Consider the following 22581-nt stretch of genomic DNA (forward strand, 5'->3'; position numbering starts at 1 on the left):
AATCTGAAGTTCGGATAGCCCAACTAGTCCATCACAAGTGACTTCAAATACCGAGGCGCTGTATCTGCATCATAGAAAATGATGGCAGGGGTCTGGACCCCCTACCTGCTAGAAAGTCAGCTGCCCGGTTACCCTCTCGGTGGATGTGAGAGAACCTAACATGCAACTGTGAAAGCAAGATGAGAATGCGAGCCATATGATGTCTCACATCCGCTGCTCCCCCGCGTCATGAAGTGAACACCGCGACCATTACTGCTGCATCCATCTCAACCCAAACCTGTGATGAGAACTCCATAGCCATCGCCAACCCGTGAAGAAGAGCAAAGCTCCGCCTCGAAGGCCGACGCAGCTACAAGGGGCGTGCAAAAGGCCCTCAGAAGAGAACCGTCTGAACCACGAACCACTCCCCCACCACCTGCCTGTCCCGTCGAGAAAGTAAAGGCGCTGTCAGTGTTCAGCTTCACCCAAGGATCATCGGGTGGATGCCAAAGCACACTCAAGGACCTGAGAACTCGCCGGCGAGGAGGAACTGAAGGCATGAAGTCGACAGCCGAGGTGCAACTGCGCCAATGAAGGGGGAGTAGCACACCCGCCGCCACCAAGATCCGCAAATGCCGTATCACCTGCCAAATAACATGGGAGGAACAAAAAGAAATGTTGCGATGCTTGCAGCTATTCCTCTTCGTCCAAACGAACTAATATACCAAGCAAGGAATGAGGAAACTGATGTGCAAGATGGGAGCCCTTCAGAGGACCTCCACCAGTAACCTAATCTAAGTGCAATGTCAGTGCACGTGTGAATGTGTGTGCTAATATCAGGGAACCAGCCATCGAAATAATCCCAAACAGATCTCGCCAACGGACTCAACACAAACAAATGCTGACACGACTCGACTGAGAAAGAAGAGACACAACACAGACACTTGGATGCGAGAGAGATACCACGAGACTGAACAACACACTCAACAGGGACCTTCTGAAGGAGGAGGCGCCAAATGAAGACAGAGACTCGCCATCACCAGTCAGGCTCCATCGCATCACATCCCGCCTGCCCCACCTCAATCGGAACAGCCCTGATAAGATCCAAAACATGCAAAGGCACATCATACAAAGCCAAATAATCATGCAATTTATCAACATGCCAAGTATGATCATGCCAAAACCTAGAGACCTCAGCGGCAGGAAGATCAGTCCCAGACGGGCAATAGGTCCTAAGGGGGCGATCCCCGACCCACACATCATCCCAGAAACTAATCCTCCCATCACCAAGGGACCACCTAATGTATGTGTGTACCTGACCCCTAATGCGAGTAAGACGATGCCATGTAGGACTGTCATGTGAAGAGTAAGGAGAAATAAAAACACGACCAGCATGGAAACAATACTTGCGCATAGTAAACTGCGCCCATAACAAATCATGTGCAAGAAATCTCCACCAGAGCTTGATGCTGAAAGCTTTGACGAGCTCGCGAAAACGACGGATGCCAAAGCCCCCATCGTCCAACGGTAAACAAATGTATTGATAATTAAATGCCCCACATCAAGCCTAAATGGAGATATACCAGATAATAGGTGGTTTGGCAGACAGTGTAGTTATGGAAATCTAAGGACTTTTGGCTGCAAGGCTTTTGCACATATTAGGCAGGGAAAGCTTGAGCCTAGAGCTATAAAGTGCATCATGTTTGGCTACCAACCGCGCGTAAAAGGGTATAGGCTCTGGTGCACTGAGCCTGGAAATGGAAAGATAGTTATCTCCAGAGATGTTGTATTTTGGGAGCATGATCTACCATTCAAGAAAAGGCCAAGTACAACCAATTCTGATGATGTTGCAAGAATAATTAGTCCTGAGATTACTAGAGTTGAGGTGGAACATCTGGGGACTCAAGAAATTGTGGAAGATGATATCACTGATGTAGGAAACAATCCACAATCACCTCAGCAGATGCAGCAGCCAAACTCTGATGTTGAAGGCAGTTGGAAGTTAGCCCGAGATAGGGTGAGAAGGAATGTGAAACCATCCAACAAGTATTCTGATACTGAGTACTTGTTTTTCTGTTTAATAGCTGCAGATGAAGTGGAATATTCTGAACCCAACAGTTATGAAGAGGCAGCTGACAGCAAGAACTGGGAGCTAGAGCAACTAGATGTTAAAACAGCTTTCTTACATGGTGAGCTCAAGGAGACTATCTATATGGCTCAACCAAAAGGCTTTGTGAAGCCTGGAGATGAGGACAAGGTTTGCTTGTAGAAAAAGAGCATTTATGGGTTGAAACAAGCAAGCCGTCAGTGGCACATGATGTTCAATGAACATATGATGAAATCTGGATTTCTGAGATCATCTTATGATGAATGTGTCTATATTAAGAATATAGATGGAGCTGCGGTTGCTTATCTACTCTTGTATGTAGATGACATGTTATTGGCTGGGGCCGATGTGAATGAGGTCCAAAAGGTTAAATGTGATCTCAGTAATGCTTTTGAAATGAAAGACTTGGGACCTGCCAGAATGATATGGCTTACTCAAGCTGATTATGTATCCAGGTTATTGAAGACGTTCAAGATGGATAGCATTAAGGAAGTAGTTGTACCAATGGGGCAACACTACAAATTGATAGCAGAACAGAAGCCAAAAACAGAGACTGAAGTGAAAGAGATGCAAAAGATACCTTATGCAAATATCATTGGTAGCATTATGTATGCCATGATATGTACACGGCCAGATATAGCACAGGCCATATCAGTGACCAACATGTACATGACTAACTATGGAAGAGAACATTGGTCTGCATTGAAGTGGCTAGTGAGATATTTGAAGGGGGCCACTGATTATGGGATCATGTTTGATGGTGATAGTGAGTATAAGGGAGATGCTTTGGTGGGATGGAGTGACTCTGATTTTGCTGGAAACTTGGATACAAGATGATCCCAATCAGGCTTACTTGTTCACATTATATGGCTCAGTCATCAGCTGGAAAAGTAGTCTGCAATCAGTGGTTGCATTGTCTACTACCGAGGCTGAGTTCATGGCATTAACCTCAGCGGTGAAGGAGAGTTCGTGGCTCAGAGGCATATTGAAAGATTTTGGTATACTTCAAGAATCAGTGAGCATAGGTTGTGATAATAATAGTGCCTTGTGCTTGGCAAAACATCAGGTATACCATGAACGAAGTAAACACATTGATGTGCGATTACACTTCATTCGGGAAAGAATAGAAGAAGGAGAGATAATGGTGTTCAAGGTTGACACATCTGAAAATCCAGCCGATATGTTAACCAAGCCTTTACCGAGGGCAAAACTGGAGTTATGTATGAAGCTAGTGAAGCTTGGAAAGGCTGGATGATTAGCAGTTGAATCATCAAGGTGGAGTTTGTGGAATGGATTGATGAATCAACTGCATTGAACCGTATATTACTTCATAGAGCTGAAATGGTTCAGCAACCGTTGGATCATGTTCATCATGCGGGATTAAAACACAACCGTTCGATTAGATTCGACCGTTGGAAAGTAGATGCTTTAAATAGTTTGTTAAAGTAGTTGTAACAGTAGCTTAGCTGAATTCATTAGTCTTCTTTGACGAGTTCTGAATAAAATCTTCTCTCAAGAATTCTCCAAACACCTTCTTCGATTAAACACTCAAACACACGCACACACACACGCAAGATTCATAATCAAAAGTTTACAATAATGAATTTTGAATTTTGGAGGTTTATTAAAGTTTAGTAACTTTGGTTTAATTTCTGTATTGCTGTTAATAATAACTTTGCTAAGAAAGTTGTGAAAGTGTCTTTTTTGGGTCTTTGCACATGAAATGTCGACCAACGTCATTGCACAAGTTTTAAAAAGTTTTATTTTTAAAAGTAAATTTACTAAATTTTAGTATCATTTTCCACACAAAATTCAACTTTCTTAATTTACGTATAAAAAACATGCCACTTCTAGTGGAATGAGAAAGTACGTTTTTTATGAGAAATAATTTATCGTACACAAAATTAAAAGCAAATAGTTATTATTGTTGTTGTTGTCGGTATTGGTATTATGTGTAAAGGTCTTCTAGTTTTTTATTATGTCGAATCTTCAATTCGCTAACTGGTTGGTTTTGAGCTTTTTAAACATAAAACAAACTGCTTAATTACAAAATATCGCCTTTTAAAATATGAAAAAGAAAGGAAAAGAAATTGAAATTTCCAATGTTCTGATTTCTATATATAGTTGTCATTTATGAGTGAAAATGAAAATTGATACGGTTAATGTGAGACAAAGAAGAGACGTTGTTACATACAATATTGATTGATTAGGCATATTGTTTTTCTCGAGAGGGCATATTGAAAATTAATAACGGGAAATGCATGTTTTTATATTACATATATTGCCTACTTTGTATTTTTTTTTTTGGCCAAATGCTTGCGTATTCAATTTGTTACCAAAGTTTTAGTTCAACATCACATTGAGAATGTGATTTGTATGGAAAGTTAGATTGGTGATATGGATTAAATTACACTTTATATGATTGGTAAGTTAATGAAATAAGATATACCTTGTCGATTTAAACTATAATTTAAATTTTTCTTCAATATTTTATATATTGCCTAAAGATAATGATTTAAATTTATGGACAGAATATCATAAATTGGTTTGTTAATGATCGAATTATCCTAATCTTTTAAAATTCATCAATTCAATACATAACAATTGCTTAACTATAGCACGAGCCCAATTCAAACAAAACATTGGGCTAGGCCCAAATGTGACCATCTCCCAAAACGAAGCAATTGGGAAACCCTAATTTCACCCAAACCCTAAATCCCTATATCTATATCCACCACACCGCTCTCCTCCTCCCTTCACACACTCATACACCAGCACAATGGGACGTGTGATCAGAGCTCAGCGTAAGGGAGCTGGCTCCGTCTTCAAATCCCACACGCACCACCGCAAGGGCCCGGCGCGCTTCCGCTCCCTCGACTTCGGCGAGCGCAACGGCTACCTCAAGGGCGTCGTCACCGAAATAATCCACGATCCCGGCCGCGGCGCGCCCCTCGCTCGCGTGACCTTCCGCCACCCCTTCCGGTTCCAGCACCAGAAGGAGCTCTTCGTCGCCGCCGAGGGCATGTACACCGGTCAGTTCGTGTACTGCGGGAAGAAGGCGAATCTCGTCGTCGGAAACGTGTTGCCTCTCAGATCCATTCCCGAGGGAGCTGTCGTTTGCAACGTGGAACATCACGTTGGAGATCGCGGCGTTTTCGCTAGGGCTTCTGGGGATTATGCGATTGTCATCTCTCACAACCTCGATAACGGAACCACAAGGTAAATTTCTCGCCGATTGTTTGATTTGGCTCAGCTATTGACAAGTATCAGTATGATGCCCTTTAAAAAACTGATTTGCTTTCTATTTTCCAATGATTCAATCCGTTGTTGTGAAGATTTCTCTATGTTTTTTTGTTTATATATCTGTTCACCTTGCTATTACTGATTTATTAAGCTGGAATTGATACTAAGGTGTGATATTAATGCAGAATTGATTAGCTTGCTATTATTGATTTTGCTGTAATTGGATACTTGGGTATGCTGTTGTTTTCAAGTTTATATCTTCAAGTGGTTATGTCATCATCAGTTTGAGATTTTGAAGGTTTTGACATTTTGATTTCATTAGATTTGGTAATGTTAATTTAATATGCATTAGATGTTGTAACAATCAAGTTTCATTTGTACTCTACAAAATGCTATATTATGATTGGTATCATTACTGAATTCATAGTTTGGCTGTTTATTTTAGTTTATACTCAATTATTGTTCCTGTTTTCTGTTTAGTTCTTATGAATCTTGCTTTGTAATCGTCATTTGTCACCCAATTCTCCTAATGTGTTGTTGGTGCTCGCATTAAAAGATCCACTTCATTGAGAAATCTGTTATTCCTGCAGGGTGAAGCTCCCTTCCGGAGCAAAGAAGATTGTGCCAAGTGGCTGCCGTGCCATGGTTGGGCAGGTTGCCGGAGGTGGGAGAACTGAGAAGCCGATGTTGAAGGCTGGAAACGCCTATCACAAGTTCAGAGTGAAGAGAAATTCATGGCCCAAGGTTCGTGGTGTTGCTATGAATCCCGTGGAGCATCCTCATGGTGGAGGTAACCATCAACATATTGGTCACGCCAGTACTGTTCGTCGTGATGCACCACCCGGCCAAAAGGTTGGTCTTATTGCTGCCAGAAGAACTGGTCGTCTCAGAGGGCAAGCTGCTGCTACAGCTGCTAAGGCTGATAAGGCTTAAGTATTTTAATCTTGTTTTCTTTTTTATCTATATTGAATTTGAATCGGAATTTGGTTGTTGAAATGCAACGTTTTGTTTATGGCATACTAAATTTTGTTTGGATTATTGAGTTCTATTATTCTAATAATTGCTCCTTTATTTGGTTGGATTTCATTTATTCTGTTTAATTTTGTTTGCATTATTCAGTTCTGTATCAATTAATACAAATAAGTATAGTCCTCAAAATTAATCAATGTCAATATTAAAGCCATAGCTTGTAAAGAAGTGATCTTTTTTATAACGCAAAAAACCTCATTCTTCGTTCCCAAAATGAATACTTGAAATTAATTATCATCCAAAGCATATATTTAAACAAAATCAACTCAATAGAGCGGCACCTTCTCCCTCTTCCATCCCGGCCATGGTATCATACAACGGCCGATTCAAAGTCTCCGGCAACAAAAACGCCAGCGTCCCTCCTGCCAACCCGCACACTCCGAACACTAGAAACGGCACCCTCTCCCCCATCACCACCACGAATGGTGCCAGTATCGCCCCCATCTGCGCCGCCTGCGTCGCGCACCCCAGCGCCGCGTTCCTCACCACCGTCGGAAACAGCTCCACCGTGTAGATAAACAGCAAGTTATATGTTCCCGCCATCCCGAATATCCCGAGAATCCCACACACCATCCTCACCGTCTTCCACGCGCCGTACGCCGTCATCATCCCCCCCACAAGGCAGAACGCGCCGCTGAACCACTGCGTCCCGATGCTCAGTGGCTTCCGGCCGAAAGTGTCGAGTAACAACGCCGTGAGGAGGAACGCCGGGATCTCCGCCACCGCGTTGAGGAACACGTTGAGGTGGAGGTTGGTGCCGAGGTTCACCACGTTGAGGCTCAGCCCGTAGTACACGACGGAGCAGAAGAAGTTGATCGCTACGGCGAGGAAGAGGCGGGCCCGCGTTAGTGGGGTCCGCAGCACGTCCACTAAGGATCCTGTGATTATGGCAGCTTCCTTAGTGGACGTGCACTTATGTTGACCGGTCTCCTCGTCCAAGGCGAGGAGGGCCGTCTTGGGCAGGTCCCGCCCGTTGGACCGCGCGATGGCGCGCATGGTCTGCATGGCAGGCCCAACCTCGCCCCGGACGAGGTGCCAGCGCGGGGACTCAGAGACAAAGGGGAGGACGAAGACGAGGAATAGGACGGAGGGGACGGACGTGGCAATGTAGAGGGCCCGCCACGTCGGGAAGATGTAGGCGATGCCGGCGAGGGCGGCGATCCCGCCCGAGAAGAAGTAGAAGGTGGACATGCCGGCAGCGCCGCGGCGGGTGGGGCCCACGGGCTCGGTGGCGAGGACGAAGGCGCAGAGGCCAACCCCGCCCGTGCTGAAACCCGTGAGGAGGCGGAAGGCCGCGTAGACGGGGTAGGTCGGGGAGAGGGCGGTCAGGCAACCGGAGATGGCATTCAGTATGCAAACAATTACTAAGGAGCCTTTCCTTCCCAATCTTGAGTCGGAGAGGTGTCCAAATACTCCAGCACCTGACCAAATTAAATTCACATTGTAATTAATACACTATAGTTGCAAAATAATAGTAGTAAATTTTCACTAGATTTAGTTATGGCGGAGGTATACACAAGCTCTCTCCAAAAAACAAATATGGGATAATTTAATTGATTATGAATACGTTCCATATACGGAGTATATTGCTACTATACTCAGCACTACTTTCCACATCCATATATATTTTACCTTGATAAAAATCAATAAAAAGTCGAAATAAATAGCAATATTAAAGTAGTAAAGTAAGGTCACATAATTAAATATCCTATGTAAGAAAAAGCAAAAGTTAGAATATACTACTAGTATTAGTACAAAGTGAGAAGCTTTAAAGATGAACACTACTAAAGCTATTCAATTTCTACACGCTAGCTATAATTTCGATTTAAATTTTCACGTGGAAAAGGGATTACCTGATCTAACTTTGCTACATGAATTCACTTGGCGAATTTTATTTTTCAATACTATGATAGGTGTCACAATTTCGAAAATTGGGTCCAATAAAATGAGGACAGTCGTTACAGAGGGATATGGATGCCTTCATCAAAAGCCTCGATTTACTTTTTCATTTATTTTACTGCTATTATTATATTGAATGAGATTAATATGCAAATTAATTTAATATTTACCGAAAGATTAATATGAAAATAATCTATACTAAGTCAAACTATTATGGACATCTCTTCCAATTGTTAAACATAATCTATACTATCAATAAATTGATTGCATAAAATGCCAAAATATGAAACATATCTCTAGATTCCTACCGTTTGTCAATCGGGTCAGTCCGTCGGGTTTCGGGTCAACCCTATTCGGGTTGCGGGTCAATCGGGTTGCGGGCTAATCGGGTTGTGATTTCTTTCGGGTTATAAAAGTTCAACCCTAACCCTAAAAGCTCGGGTTTCGGGCTAGCTCAGCGGGTTAATTGGGTTACTGTCGATAATATTAACATGCGATCAATCCAATAAATAACTATTAATATTATTTATATTTATACAATGGAAAACATTTAATTATGATATATTTGAGATATATGCTTAAACTCAATCATAAACAAGATCAAATACTAATATTTTAGATATTTCATGAAATTTTAATGCATGTTTTAGAAATTTAAATATTTTTTTTAGTGAATTTGAATTTTTTTAATGTATTTATCAATTAATATATTAATAAAAATTCAATATATAATTTGTATATTTAATATAAAATTGAATGTTATTTTTTTAGTTAAAAAATAGAATAATAAAAATTTTATCGGGTTTTCGGGTCTGTCGCTAACGGGTTGCGGGTTAATCGGGAGCAGGGTAATCGGGTTTTGATTTTATCAGGTTAGAAATTTCCAACCCTAACCCTATAAATTTGGCGGGTTATTCAGACCAGCCCACGGGTTGCAGACTATATTGACATCCCTACCCTTCACACATTTATTGTGCATAATTAAGCATTATATCTTCTATTTTACACATTTATCTTGAATCTATTATCTCATAAATTAATACATTAACAACCTTTTGAGTTTCACTAATATACCTAAGATAGACTAGAAAACAAACTTAAAATCTTAACATTATTAGAACGTTATAAGCAATTGTTAATCAACCTAAATATATAAATATTCCAAGAAATGACTTTCCAAAGAGATAACCTTTTTTAACAAAGCACCAAACCCAACACATTAAATAAAATTTCCCCTACACATGATGACATGATTCACTTGTCCATCGAGTACCAAACTCTGACCATGTCAATTAAATACAATAGAGTACTCTTACTACAAATCTATATAGTACTAATACTATTTTCTTAATGTAGCTATTTCATCACAAACTTAATCAATTTTTTATTAATAAAACAAAATGTAAAATCAAATAATATTAAATGGAGTACTGAATACTCGTCACTTCATCATGTTGGTATAGCTATTTCATCTCAAACTTAATCAATTTTTTATTAATAAAACCAAATGTAAAATCAAATATATTAAATGGAGTACTGAATACTAGTCACTTCACCGTTAATATGTCATATAAAGGACGTTTTTAAGTAAAAGTTAACGCATTTCTTTCTTGCCTATTTCTGACCTTTTTTTTTCCAGTCTTTCTATCTTCTTCATATCCTATTACTTATTTTATTTTATATAATTTTTTTAAATCTCGTGCCTAAAAGAAACATCGCCACTCCTATAAAACGGAGAAAGTACTATATATAAATCATCATTACCAAATAAAAAAAAACAGCCGGAAAAACATACCGATCATACATCCGGCGAAGAACAAGGCCTGAACCAACCCCACCTTATACTTCTCCCCACAAATCAATCCAAACTCCGCCACCGTCGAGCTCCCCTTCCCCTCCACCCACTCCCACGTGCCACCCTCCATCCCGCACACGTCGCAATCCCCGCTGCCGCCGACGCACCGCCACACCGGCTCGCGGTCGGCGAATATCACCACCATGGTGTGGAACGCCTCCAGCGCCCACGCCATGCTGGTTAAGACAAAGTGCCGCAGCTGCCACCGCCCGAACTCGCCGCAGTGCTTTTTCAGCATATCGTCCATGCATAATCTCTCCGTCTCCGCCGCCAGCAACGGCGACTGAAGCCCCGCCTCCGGTGCCGAGTTTTTTGACATTTTTTTTATTTTGATTTTGAGTTTAGGAGCGGTGGCTGTGGATAGGAATTGAGATTTTGAATGTGGGAATATACTATAAGAAAGATACTAATTGTACGTGTATCCCATCACAGTTGTAAATAGATATATACTCCCTCCCTTACACTTTAAGAGTTTCAGTCATTTTTCTCCGTTCATTTTATAAAAATAATAATAAATAGTTAAACTAAAAAAATAATAAAATAAAAGAAAATAATATTAAAAAGAATTATCATTTTTATAAAATGAGTATAGAAAAGTGATTGAGACTCCTAAAATAAGATAAAGGGAGTGATTAATATATGAGTAGTAAATTGGATCTCGACGATAGATTGGAATAAAAATTTGATGGTCAGGATAATTATCTAGTTAATAACAATTGTAAAAATTTGTATTTTTTTATTATTTTATCTCATTTTTGCAAATTGTGATTAGCTACTGACTGTCAAATTTTACCAATCAAACAAAATCAAGTGATTCACAAATAATAGGAGTATCACTATCAACTAATAACAATTGCGTGACATTTTTTTTCGGCTCGTTTTTTTTTCACCAATGGGATGTCATTAGATTAATATGGATGGCTATAATGGACACGTGGAGGGATCATAGCAGTTCGATTTGCTAATTTTGTTTAAAGAAAATCTTGACCGCCTACTTTACCTGTCATGGATGTGTACAAACTCTATTAAAGTCAAAATTGGTTATGGATTAAAACAAAATGCAGTAAGAATGGAGATAAAGTTGAGTACTTCATACCGAATATTCCACATTTGATTGGGAAAAGGGATGTATCAATTTGATATCTTAGTTTGTCAATTGGCAAGTGGGGGACTTTCATTATAGATCACAAATTATATTCATAGATCATATTATAAGACAACTAAAAAGTGTCAAAAAGAAACTATCCAAAATATTTAATTCTATACAAAAGAAAATGATTTGAATAAAGGAATACTCCCTTGGTCTCCCGAGAATATGTATTTTGGGTTCAGCACGAATTTTAATGTAAATTAGTAAAGTAAGAGAGATATAGAGAGAAAAAATAATTAAAGTATTGTTAGTGTAGAATGAGTTAATCCTCATTAGAGAAAAATACTTTCCAAAATTAGATAATGCATATTCTTGCGGGATGGATAAAAAAGGAAAAAAAATACATTCTTGTGGGTCCCACTATCGACCATCTGCCCCATTCCAACACTATGCAACCCATATCTCCATCTAACCCGCAACCAAGCAGGACCCAAAACCCGAAGTCCAGCACATAGCTCGAGGAAGCCCTCGCCCTCTTCGGCAATCAATCCGCCAGCCAAACTCTTGTATTCTATCTCATTCACAACATATTTTATCTATGTCTTTAGAATAGAATAATCTCGGGATTTCTTTGTCGCTTCTATTCTAAATGGATAAGGTTTCGTATATACTGAATTCAGGGGCGGACGCAGAAAATTTTTTCTGTAAGAGCTCCACGATATATAGATTTTGTATTATACTCTCTCTGTTCTAACTAAGTTGATATATAACTTTTGGGCACGTAGATAGTGGAACAAAGTATGAATGTTTGGATGTTTTAATTTTTGTTAAGGAAATTACTCAACTTAATTGGAACATCCCAAAGAGTAATACGACTCAACTTAGTTGAGACGGAGGGAGTATTATATTATAAATATGAAAAACAACAATCGTGCAAAAAAATCAATAACTATAAAAAGCATAAATATTTTATACATGAAACTAAACCAATGCATAAATTAAAATATTGCAATGCAATAGCTATAGACGCAGACAAATAGCATGGAAAACAAATTCAAGTTATTTAACTCAAACGGTTCAAACTCAAAGTTCAAAAAAAATTCTCTACTCCAAATATCTTAAACTCAAATGGAGTTGACAAAATTCAATTATTTTATCACAAAATCATATATATATTTAACAATACAAACCGTGTTTTTTTCATATTTACAATTTTTCAACGCAACGAATTGTAAACAAAAATTAAGATTTTGCATTATTGAACTAAAGAGAAAAGAATAATACGTAGCGAAAACTTATCTAACGAATTAATACGCTGCAAAATAGACTAAGTTATTGAGATTCTTTTTAGAAAATTAAGTTATGAATTTAATTTTGCCGACGCAAATTACATGCCTCTATTAGTGCAGTACTTAACATAATCAATGCAATTCTATTTTGAAATAATAAAAGGGTCTTGGCACGCTTTTTAAAGTATAAGTACTCAGCACTTTTGTGAGTATTTATAATATAATAATGTTATATAAGTAACATTTTCTAAGTCAGTCTTCTTCCTAAGAAGCATGACAGTCATAATTTTTTATTTTGCTCTGTAACTTTTTAATTTTAGCCCCTCTATTCATTCAACTTTTAGTAATTTATCTTCAAAAGCAATCACTTAGTAAGGGCTTAAGATAATTTTAAAATTTAAAAAAAAAACGGTAGTAGAAAAAATAAAAAATATCCTTTTTCGTTAAGGGCTTAAGCCCTACCCTCTCCTTGTGTGTGTCCGTCCATGTACTGAATCACTTGTAGTTATTCATAGTCAATGTAGTTATTCATAGCTAATCAATCAGCTATCAATTGTTGCTTCCATTGTGATTTCTTCCTCCGTTTACCATGGAAATGGAACTGGAACCGCTGATCAACTGCTGGTTCAAACATAAAAAGAATAAAACTCACATCAAAATCGAAACTTGGTGAAGAATCTATACATAAAAATATAAAATGAGACGATAAAATTATTAAAAAGAATGAACTCACTATAGAATTGAAAAAATATTACAAGTACACATATTATTGATGTATCATTAACTAAGACCACAACATCATCATCCAAATCCTAGAAAACGAAACCTTCGTAATTTTCGTAGAGGATCAATAATGGTTTCCCATTCATTCTCAGTGCCAAGCCGACGCCGACACTAAATTCCGGTCTTTCCACCCTAACAACATAGCTCCATCCTTCTCCACTAAAGTGTAATGCTCCGAGTAGCATCTCAACAATCCCCTAATCACAGAATTCACATAAGAGCTCAGCGGATACTGCCGGAATCCGGCCATCGTAAACCGCAGCCTCCACTTCCCGAACAGCTCGTGCCGCTCCACCCGCTCCCTCCCCTCGCACGCCACAATGTTCACGATGTCCCTCGCCAGGCACTGCTGCTCCACGTTGATCCGCTCCCTCCTGTCCCTCGGCATCGTCACGTCTATCGACTCGAACATGGCCGAGTAGTAGTCGAGCGTCTCCTTGAACCTCGTCGGGAACGAGGCCGTGTTCGTGTTCGACTCCTGCTCCACCAGAGTCACCACCTTCGGGTTCAGTGACCTCACCATCCTCAGCAGCCCGTCCCTCGGGTTCGACACGTCGACACTCTCGTCGGGAGTGTGGTGGAGCTGCAGCGGGAAGTTCACCGCGAGGCCTTCCCCGGGCCGGACGTCCAGCATCTCTTTCGTGATGTCCGGGGCGAAAACCGGGACCGCGTGGAACTCGACAGGGATGTTGAACTTCTCCGAGATGGCGGCGAGGCGCCTCTCCACCGCGGATAGACCATCCCCACGGGCGTGCTTCGAGACCGGATCGTCTATCCCGGTGATACGGATGTGCGGAGGGCCGCTAGGCCGGGCAGCAAGCGCTTGCAAGAGAGTCATCCACTGTGTGCCTTGCGAGATCTGGAAATCGATAATGTGGATACGATCCTCGTTCTTGCACGCCTTGGCTATCGCCCCGTTCGCGGCCATGTACCCGAATTTCAGATACGGGCATATCTCGTACAGAATGTGCATATACGAGAGCAAGTCCTTGCTCTCCGGCTCGTTGCATTTCAGGGCGCGGTAGATGTTCGTGCCAGATGACTCTCTCCGTGCGACCAGCCCTTCCACCAAGTACGCGCCTAGGCGCTGTATCGGCTCTCCGCTGATCGACACAGCACCACGAGCACGCTCCACGAGCTTCTCAAAGTCCTCCAATCTGTTCTCATGGAGTGCTCTGGCACATGCCATCAACAGCCCTTTCAGATCATTCGGGGGAAACCCTTGCAACGCGAAATCCTCCATCCCTCTCCCCGTACGATTCTCTTCGTAAACGCCATCATTCACCGAGGCAGCCATCCAAGAATCACGAGGCGATCCAGACACATACGAACGAGACCCCTGCGCCTCCTCCTGCCATGATCCCGCCCTCTGCTCGGGCGTCTGCGACTGCCGGTTACTGTTTCCCCCCAAACACGGCTCTGATTTCACAACCTCCTCGTCCATAAGAGCGCTCTCCAGTTCCAGCAACGCGTGTTCTATGCTGCGATTGCTACTTGCATTTGAGTGGAAAGCCGAGGCAACGGACGGGCTCTCCTGGTGGCCGGAGGGAAAGGGCCTCGAGTGATGCAAGTTGACGCAGTAATCCACTGAAGAGTCGGACGAATGAGTGGCCTCAGAGAGGTAACCTGACGGACTAAACCGCTCCTGACTATCACTATACCCGGTGGCGACAGAGTCGGCCTCGACGAGAGAGGCTAAAGGCGAGTTGGGCGAGCTTCGTGACTCGAACTTCAGAGATTCGAACAGCCTTGTTGGTATAGAGGAACCAGTAGGATATGAAGAGTAGGATGATAAGTCTGCTTCACTATATCCATGATAACCAGAGCCCATTCTCAACAACAAGCATTTGCTTCTAAAATCTCAAGCAGATTTCCAACTCTTTACCAAAAATACAACTTTAAAAGGTAATTAATTCCCTCAAATTATCCACCTGAAAAAGAAGAGAACCCATAAATATCATTCACATGAAAAAGGAAATGACTTAAATCCCAATTTTATCTACACAAAATCCCAACAAAATTCCTCTTCATAAATCAACACAAGATTCAAACTTTCTACTAATTGAGTGAAAAAATAGAGACCCCATATCAGAAAAACACCAAACCCCAAATCAAAAACATCATTAATTTATTACACAAAACATGTAATTGAAGATCTAGAAAAGCTCCAATCAAATCAAAAACACAATATCCCTTCTTGTTTTTCGTTCTCCTCAAACAAAAAAAAAAGCGAAACGTAAAAAAAAAAACTACAATTGATGATGAAATTGAATCAAACAGCGAGCAAATGAAACAACAAATGCGAGAAAATGTGTGAAGGTTACCTGATATTGTGTGTGGAGATGGGATTTTAGAAATTTTCAGTTGACGGGAGTTTGAAGAAGAGAGAAAATGTTTTAAGATAGAGTCGAAAGAATGAGCTGACGGGAGGAGGAGAGTATATATATAGGAGTAGGAGAGATGGTGAGCGGAAACAAGGAAGAAGTTAACGGTGACGGTAACGGTGGCTGACTGGGAGTGTCGGATTCGGATTTATGTTGACGGCATGGCTGACGAATTATGGATGGCGTTCTCGCCGTCCACACGTTCAACGTTTAGTCAACTAACGTGTTCTTCCACTCTCCTTTGCTTATAGCTTTGTTACTACTAGTATTTATTACTCCTATGTCTTTTAATTAGTACTACTACTACTATTATTTTAAATACAAGATATATAGAGTAATTAATAAATACTCTCCACAACATACATGGAGTATATATATATATATATATATATAGGGATGTATTCATTTCCTTTTCCTATATTTCCTCCTTTTTCCTTCTTAATATCAGCCATTAGATTAGAGAAATGGACGGTCAAGATCAACATTGGGTAATTAATCCCGTGTTGCATTATTTGTCCTATTTTGTGCATTATAAGGGTACAATAGTAATCTAATAATGGCTGGAAACCGCTACGAATAATGCACCACATGGTCACGAGTAATGCATATAATTGCCTATATAATGCACAATATGTGAACTGCAATGCATACGAACAAGATGTGTTGTGTTATGATGTTTGACACACGTTTCTTGTTTCCCCTAAGGGTTTAATAAGCTTAGGGGCTAGGGTATAGTACGTAGACATGTATGTAATCTTCACATGGTAACGAGTAATGGATATATTTGACTATATAATGCACAATTTGTGAACTGCAATGCATACGAACAAGATGTGTTGTGTTATGATGTTTGACACACGTTTCTTGTTTCCCCTAAGGGTTTAATAAGCTTAGGGGCTAGGGTATAGTACGTACGCATTAATAACAAATTATAAAACGATACGAATAATTCACCAAATTGTCACGAGTAATGGATGTTATTAACTATATAATGCACAATATGTGAACTGCAATGCATACGAATAAGATGTACCATGTTATGATGTTTGACACACGTTTCTTGTTTCCCCTAAGGGTTTAATAAGCTTAGGGGCTAGGGTATAGTACGTAGACATTACTAAATGCACGTATGTAATCTTCAATCCGTTGATTAACCCATATACACAATACCTCTAATAATGCATAATATACTGAGATAATGACAATTAACAGCTACATAATGCACTACCTAAACCAAATAATGCACATACGTATATTCCAATAACAACAATTTGTTAGTAATGTCTACGTACTATACCCTAGCCCCTAAGCTTATTAAACCCTTAGGGGAAACAAGAAACGTGTGTCAAACATCATAACATGGTACTTCTTATTCGTATGCATTGCAGTTCACATATTGTGCATAATATAGTTAATAACATCCATTACTCGTGACAATTTGGTGAATTATTCGTATCGTTTTATAATTTGTTATTAATGCGTACGTACTATACCCTAGCCCCTAAGCTTATTAAACCCTTAGGGGAAACAAGAAACGTGTGTCAAACATCATAACACATCACATCTTGTTCGTATGCATTGCAGTTCACAAATTGTGCATTATATAGTCAATTATATCCATTACTCGTTATCATGTGAAGATTACATACGTGTCTACGTACTATACCCTAGCCCCTAAGCTTATTAAACCCTTAGGGGAAACAAGAAACGTGTGTCCAAACATCATAACATGGTACATCTTATTCGTATGCATTGCAGTTCACATATTGTGCATTATATAGTCAATTATATGCATTACTCGTGACCATGTGGTGCATTATTCGCAGATACCAAAATGTGGCAGTTACTTTTCCGTCAAATGTCAATAATAACCCTGTAATGCATACAACCACCTTCTATAATGCAACACGGAACCAGTTTTATAGAATCAATCTGATCCATTGATGCCTTAGATCTAATGCGTAATATTAAGAAGGAAAAAGGATCCGTTGAATAATGCACACTGACTAATAATGCACCATTATTGTGTAATAATGCATATTTTCAGTTGAATAATGCACACCGACTAATAATGCACCATTATAGTGTAATAATGCAGATCATCTGGATCGTTGATGAATGAGATCTAACGGCTCATATTAAGAAGAATAAAGGATCTAAAGGATGAATAGGAGAATAACGCTCCCATATATATATATATATATATATATATATATATATATATCAAGAATGTTAGGAATTCTTGTAAATTATAATCCTATAATGAGCGCAGTTGAAATAGCATACAATAATAACAGATCTAGATTTATAACCATATTGCAAGTTGAGCATGTAAAACACAACGAAACAAAATCTTACTTGTTGTGTTGTTTTCTTCGATTGATTGAATCCTGCAGATTGAATCCACTACTATCGAGTTCCACGTACAATTCAATCCGATGCAGGAACTATCCTAGTACAATTGCTATGTAGAAGAAAACTAGGAAATCTCTCTACAAAACTTTACGTAGTATTTGTATTGTGACTCTTCTGTTCTTTCTAATTTCACTTAATCACCTCTTCTCTTATTCTCCACAATGAAGAATAAATAGTTATTATCAAGTAGAAGAAGAGTCAGGCAATTGAAAAGTCACTTGTGTTCTATGATTGTTGGGCTCATGAATTAATGCAATTGTAGTCCAACTATAATTACTTAATTCATATTAATCTAATTCTAACTCATTTCCTTTTAAAGAATTAATTATAAGTAGTATTTCTGTTGCAATGGTTGGAATTAGCATTTGTATAGGACGCTCTTATTTTCGAGTTTAATGATAAGTTGTGGATTTTCCCCTTTTTTATATGGGTTCATGGTAAATAAAATTATCTTGCAAAAGATGGAACTATATTGAAATATTGAGAAAAAAACTTATTTTTTAAGACTGGATCGATTTGCAGAAAAAAGAATGGTGCCCAAAATTTTATTATTTACTGAAACACTATAGAGTTAGAGAGTGGTAAAGAAGTAATAGAAGAATTTGTCGGTCGGTGCACATGTGATGTTAGAGCATTCGCAATGGCGGACTTCCCGCCGGACCGTCGGACCGGCGTGCCAGATGTCCACGCGGGACGTCCGCCATTAGGCGAGAAGAGACGGATGCGGACGTCCACTGCCTTCCAGCGACGTCCGTCGGGACGTCCGCCATTGAGGTGCCACGACGGATGTCCCGATTTTTTATTTTTTTAACTCTATATATACGGCTCGTTGAACTTCATTTCATTCGCACTACTTGTTTTAACGAGTTTCTCTCTCTACTTTCATTTCTTTTGAAGATAAATGGAGCATGACAGTGATTCTCCCGCCACGAGCGAGTCACAAACACAGGCGTTTCCCGTTGGAGGTGGGGGAAACGCCGGCAGAACTGCAGGAATGTCTGGGATGATGCCCGTAATGGCGCCGATGATGCCCCAACCTCAAATGGCGGGGATGATGACCGGGTACTACAGTATGTACCCTTGCTATGCAAGGATGGGTGGGATGGTGCCCCAGATGCCCGGGGTGAGTGGAGGGATGACGAGGATGGCGCCAGGGATGATGGGGGGAATGATGCCCGGAATGGCGGCGGGGATAGGGGGAATGATGCCCGGTATGATGCAGGGCATGTCTGCCACTGCGGGGGGTAGCAGACTGGGGGGTCCCCCAATCACCTGGGGACAATGTCTATCGCCCCTACATGGATTTATTGTCTAGCGATTCCTAGAGTACTCCTCTGGAGACTCAGTTCACCTGCATTGAGACTTTCTCTTTTGAGGAGTTGGGGATATCTCCGATCAGGGAGTCTCCCACTGAGATATGACCGGCGGTAGGGAGGTCGAAGAAGAAGGCAAAGGGAAGGGCAAGGGCAAGGGCACTACCTCGTCCTCGCGTGCGGGGGACGAGGGTGGGGCAGGGGACGGGACTGGCCACGGGGATGACGAGGAGTGAGACGGGGGTCGCGTTTGTCGAAGCTTTGGGTTGTAATTTTTTTTAACTATGTATTTTTTTAAAATAATTATGTATGCTTTTTACTATTTGAATAAAATCGTTGCAATTTTTCCATATTCGTGTCGAAATTTTAATTCCGTAAATTGCATATTTGTGAATTTGTGAATTTTTATTATTGTGGATGTCCGTCGGGATTTCCTTGGAGATGTCCGACATTGTGCAGTGGGATGTCCTTATGACAAGGTAGTGCAGTGGGATGTCCTTATGGCGTGGCAGGAGGTGTTTTTGGGATGTCCGCCGGAACATCCGCCCCATTGTTGATGCTATTACTCTCACTTATGTGATTATCCTGTGATGTTTTATAAAGGAAATGTTGATTGTTGTATTTTTTTTTTTTTTTGCATTGCTGCCTAAATTGTTCTTGTTATGTATATTATCTTTTTTTGTTCTTTTGCTACCTCAAATTTGTAGCGCAAACTAATTAATTTGCAAAAATGGAAAATAAATTATCGTTATACGGAGTATAATTTAGGTGATAAAAAATATACGTATTGCATTAATACATATGACAAGAACTTAGTTGGATAATGAAATTTTGTGATTTTTGCAAATTAAATTTGTTAGTAATATTTAAACGAAAAATATTACTCCCCAAAGCCGAGGGAAATGACGGTAACGTGACGGTTGGATGTTGTACAACTCACGAAAAAGTTGACGGGTGTACCCGACAGTTTGGACACGTCAGCCTTAAATCTCTTCAACGTTGACCATTTTGACCTGACATGGCAACGCGGTATGACTTGTCTTTCTCTCTCCTCTTTGTGGGTCCCACAAAGCATGAACCCTACTTCGAAACCACTTGACCCCTCAACGTGATATTATTCTTCTGAATCCAAATCCAGACAAAAACAAAGTTGCTTTTGATTTTTTTGATTTACAATATCAGTATTTTTTTGAATAATTCAGTGTACAAGTATACCACTCAGGAGTTTGGACCTAACATATTTATATTACTATACATTAATTTAAATTGATCACCTTAAGTGCATCCACAACGGTGGCCGTCCCGTTATTTTTTTTAACTATGTATTTTTTTTAACTATGTATTTTTTTTAATAATTATGTATGTTTTTTGTTTTAAATAAAATGGTTGCATTTTCTCCGAATTTGTGTCGAAATTTTAATTCCGTAAATTGTTTAATTTGGTGAATTTGTGAATTTTTTTTATTGTGGGATGTCCGTCATTGTGCAGTGGGATGTCCTTATGACGTGGCAGAAGGTATTTTTGAAAAGTCCGTCAGGACATCCGTCCCACTGTCGAAAAGTAATGAGAATATTGCTTTTTTGTCTAATTTTCAGATTCGGAATATGGAATATTATTATTAGAAAGAAGTAAGAAAATAAGAAAAATAAGTGTTCACATTGTTGCAAGCATATAGATCAAACCGCCTAACTTTATTATTATCGGATAAGGGTTGTTTAATTTTTATATTAAGTGTATCCGGTTGTATCAGAACTACTAGGATTTTTTAAGTGCGACATATAATTACGTGACACGCAAAAAGACTCGCTTGTCAACGAGATATATGAATAAAATGGATGTGTGCGGCGCGGCGCGGAAATGACAGCGTCATGGCGGAGTGGCCATCGTCGAGTCAACAGCGGAACATTAGCGTGAGTGTCGATTCATTTTTTTCGTACGCACCTCTACTTTTAATAGAGTTGTGCAAAAGTATGAATAAATAATTTATCTAGAGTATGAAAATTAGATTAAGAGTTATGGATAATAGGGGAGTGATCAATTGCTAACTAATTAGCGATCACAAATTAAAATCAAATCTTAGCCATTAGATTAGGAGATCTAGTGGTTAAAATAATGTCACATGGATTATATTTTAAATTAAAAAAAATATTAAATAAACTTAAAGGATATTAATGTCAATTCTCTATCATCAAAATCATTTTAAAACTTTAAATTTACGTAACTCTCTCGATTTAAATTATTTTTTAGCAAAAAATATATCAAATTAAAGATAATTTTATAAGGATTCCAACGAGATCTCAATTGCATATGTTCCGACGATGTTCGGGTGATGAAATTTGATAAATTCTATTTCAATTTTCGTACATGATGATAAACAAATTTTATCAACAAATGCAAAAAAAATCTTAATATAATGTAGGCAAAATAACAATAAAACTGTGTTGATATTTTATTGTACTTGTGTTGAGATTCTTATGTCATATTGTTGATATTTGTAATACACTATGTTGATATAAAAAAACACACACGAAAATTACCATATGATAACATAATGACGATATTGCCATTTTGTTGAAATTTTGTCTACTATTTATTGAAATTTGTGAGCTTTAATCTTATCCACTCATTTCAAAATCTATGGGTGTAGATTTAGTCTAAGTTTTGGATTATGGTATTATAAACATTAGAAGAGGACATATGGATAATAAACTTTATAGTTGATGTAGAGTATAAAATTTTACTCGTACGTTCTCTTTTGTTTGCTAAATAAAAAAAAATTAAGTACATTATATAGAAGTTCCATAATTATTGTTGCCAGGTTATGAAATATGCTATCAGAAAATATACCGTTGCATAGAATAATTATATGATTAAATGTTGTTGAAGCATCCATTGATAATGGTGATAATTATTAATGTTGGTTGAGTAGATAACAATCAAGTATGATTGAGAAAATGAGTATTGAGTAGTCATAGAAGTGAAAATTAACATTTAGATTATAATTTTTTGTTGATTTTTAAGCCAATCCAATAAACTTTAAATTAAAAATTACAGTTATAACATTTTAATTTTTCTCAAATTTCTCATAATAGTAAAAATAAAACTACTGTAACAAAAGCAAAACGACATCGTTTCGGATATATCGCCATCCTTTAATTACTCCCTCCGCCCATGAAAGTTTGTCACACTTATTTT

The 22581-nt window shown here is 39.1% G+C and overlaps 3 protein-coding genes across 3 annotated transcripts; 1 reads left to right on the forward strand and 2 right to left on the reverse strand.

Moving 5' to 3' along the window:
- The first annotated feature begins 4822 nt into the window (after window positions 1–4822).
- Window positions 4823–6400, forward strand: LOC121775197 (60S ribosomal protein L8-like). The gene is made up of 2 exons (XM_042172230.1): window positions 4823–5305; window positions 5920–6400. Exons 1-2 carry the CDS (start codon window positions 4866–4868, stop codon window positions 6260–6262), a joined length of 783 nt encoding a protein of 260 aa, XP_042028164.1. The 5' UTR covers window positions 4823–4865; the 3' UTR covers window positions 6263–6400.
- A 171-nt stretch (window positions 6401–6571) lies between these two features.
- Window positions 6572–10522, reverse strand: LOC121773900 (organic cation/carnitine transporter 4-like). The gene is made up of 2 exons (XM_042170823.1): window positions 10053–10522; window positions 6572–7779 (listed from the first exon to the last, which is right to left on the reverse strand). The coding sequence occupies exons 1-2, from the start codon at window positions 10429–10431 to the stop codon at window positions 6620–6622; spliced, it is 1539 nt and encodes a 512-aa protein (XP_042026757.1). The 5' UTR covers window positions 10432–10522; the 3' UTR covers window positions 6572–6619.
- A 2680-nt stretch (window positions 10523–13202) lies between these two features.
- On the reverse strand, window positions 13203–15679 carry LOC121774910 (chitin-inducible gibberellin-responsive protein 1-like). Its single transcript, XM_042171814.1, has 2 exons — window positions 15599–15679; window positions 13203–15205 (listed from the first exon to the last, which is right to left on the reverse strand). Exon 2 carries the CDS (start codon window positions 15103–15105, stop codon window positions 13363–13365), a length of 1743 nt encoding a protein of 580 aa, XP_042027748.1. The 5' UTR covers window positions 15106–15205; window positions 15599–15679; the 3' UTR covers window positions 13203–13362.
- Between the last annotated feature and the right edge of the window lie 6902 nt (window positions 15680–22581).

Source organism: Salvia splendens, chromosome 17 (genome assembly GCF_004379255.2).
Source record: "Salvia splendens isolate huo1 chromosome 17, SspV2, whole genome shotgun sequence".
Lineage (NCBI taxonomy): Eukaryota > Viridiplantae > Streptophyta > Magnoliopsida > Lamiales > Lamiaceae > Salvia > Salvia splendens.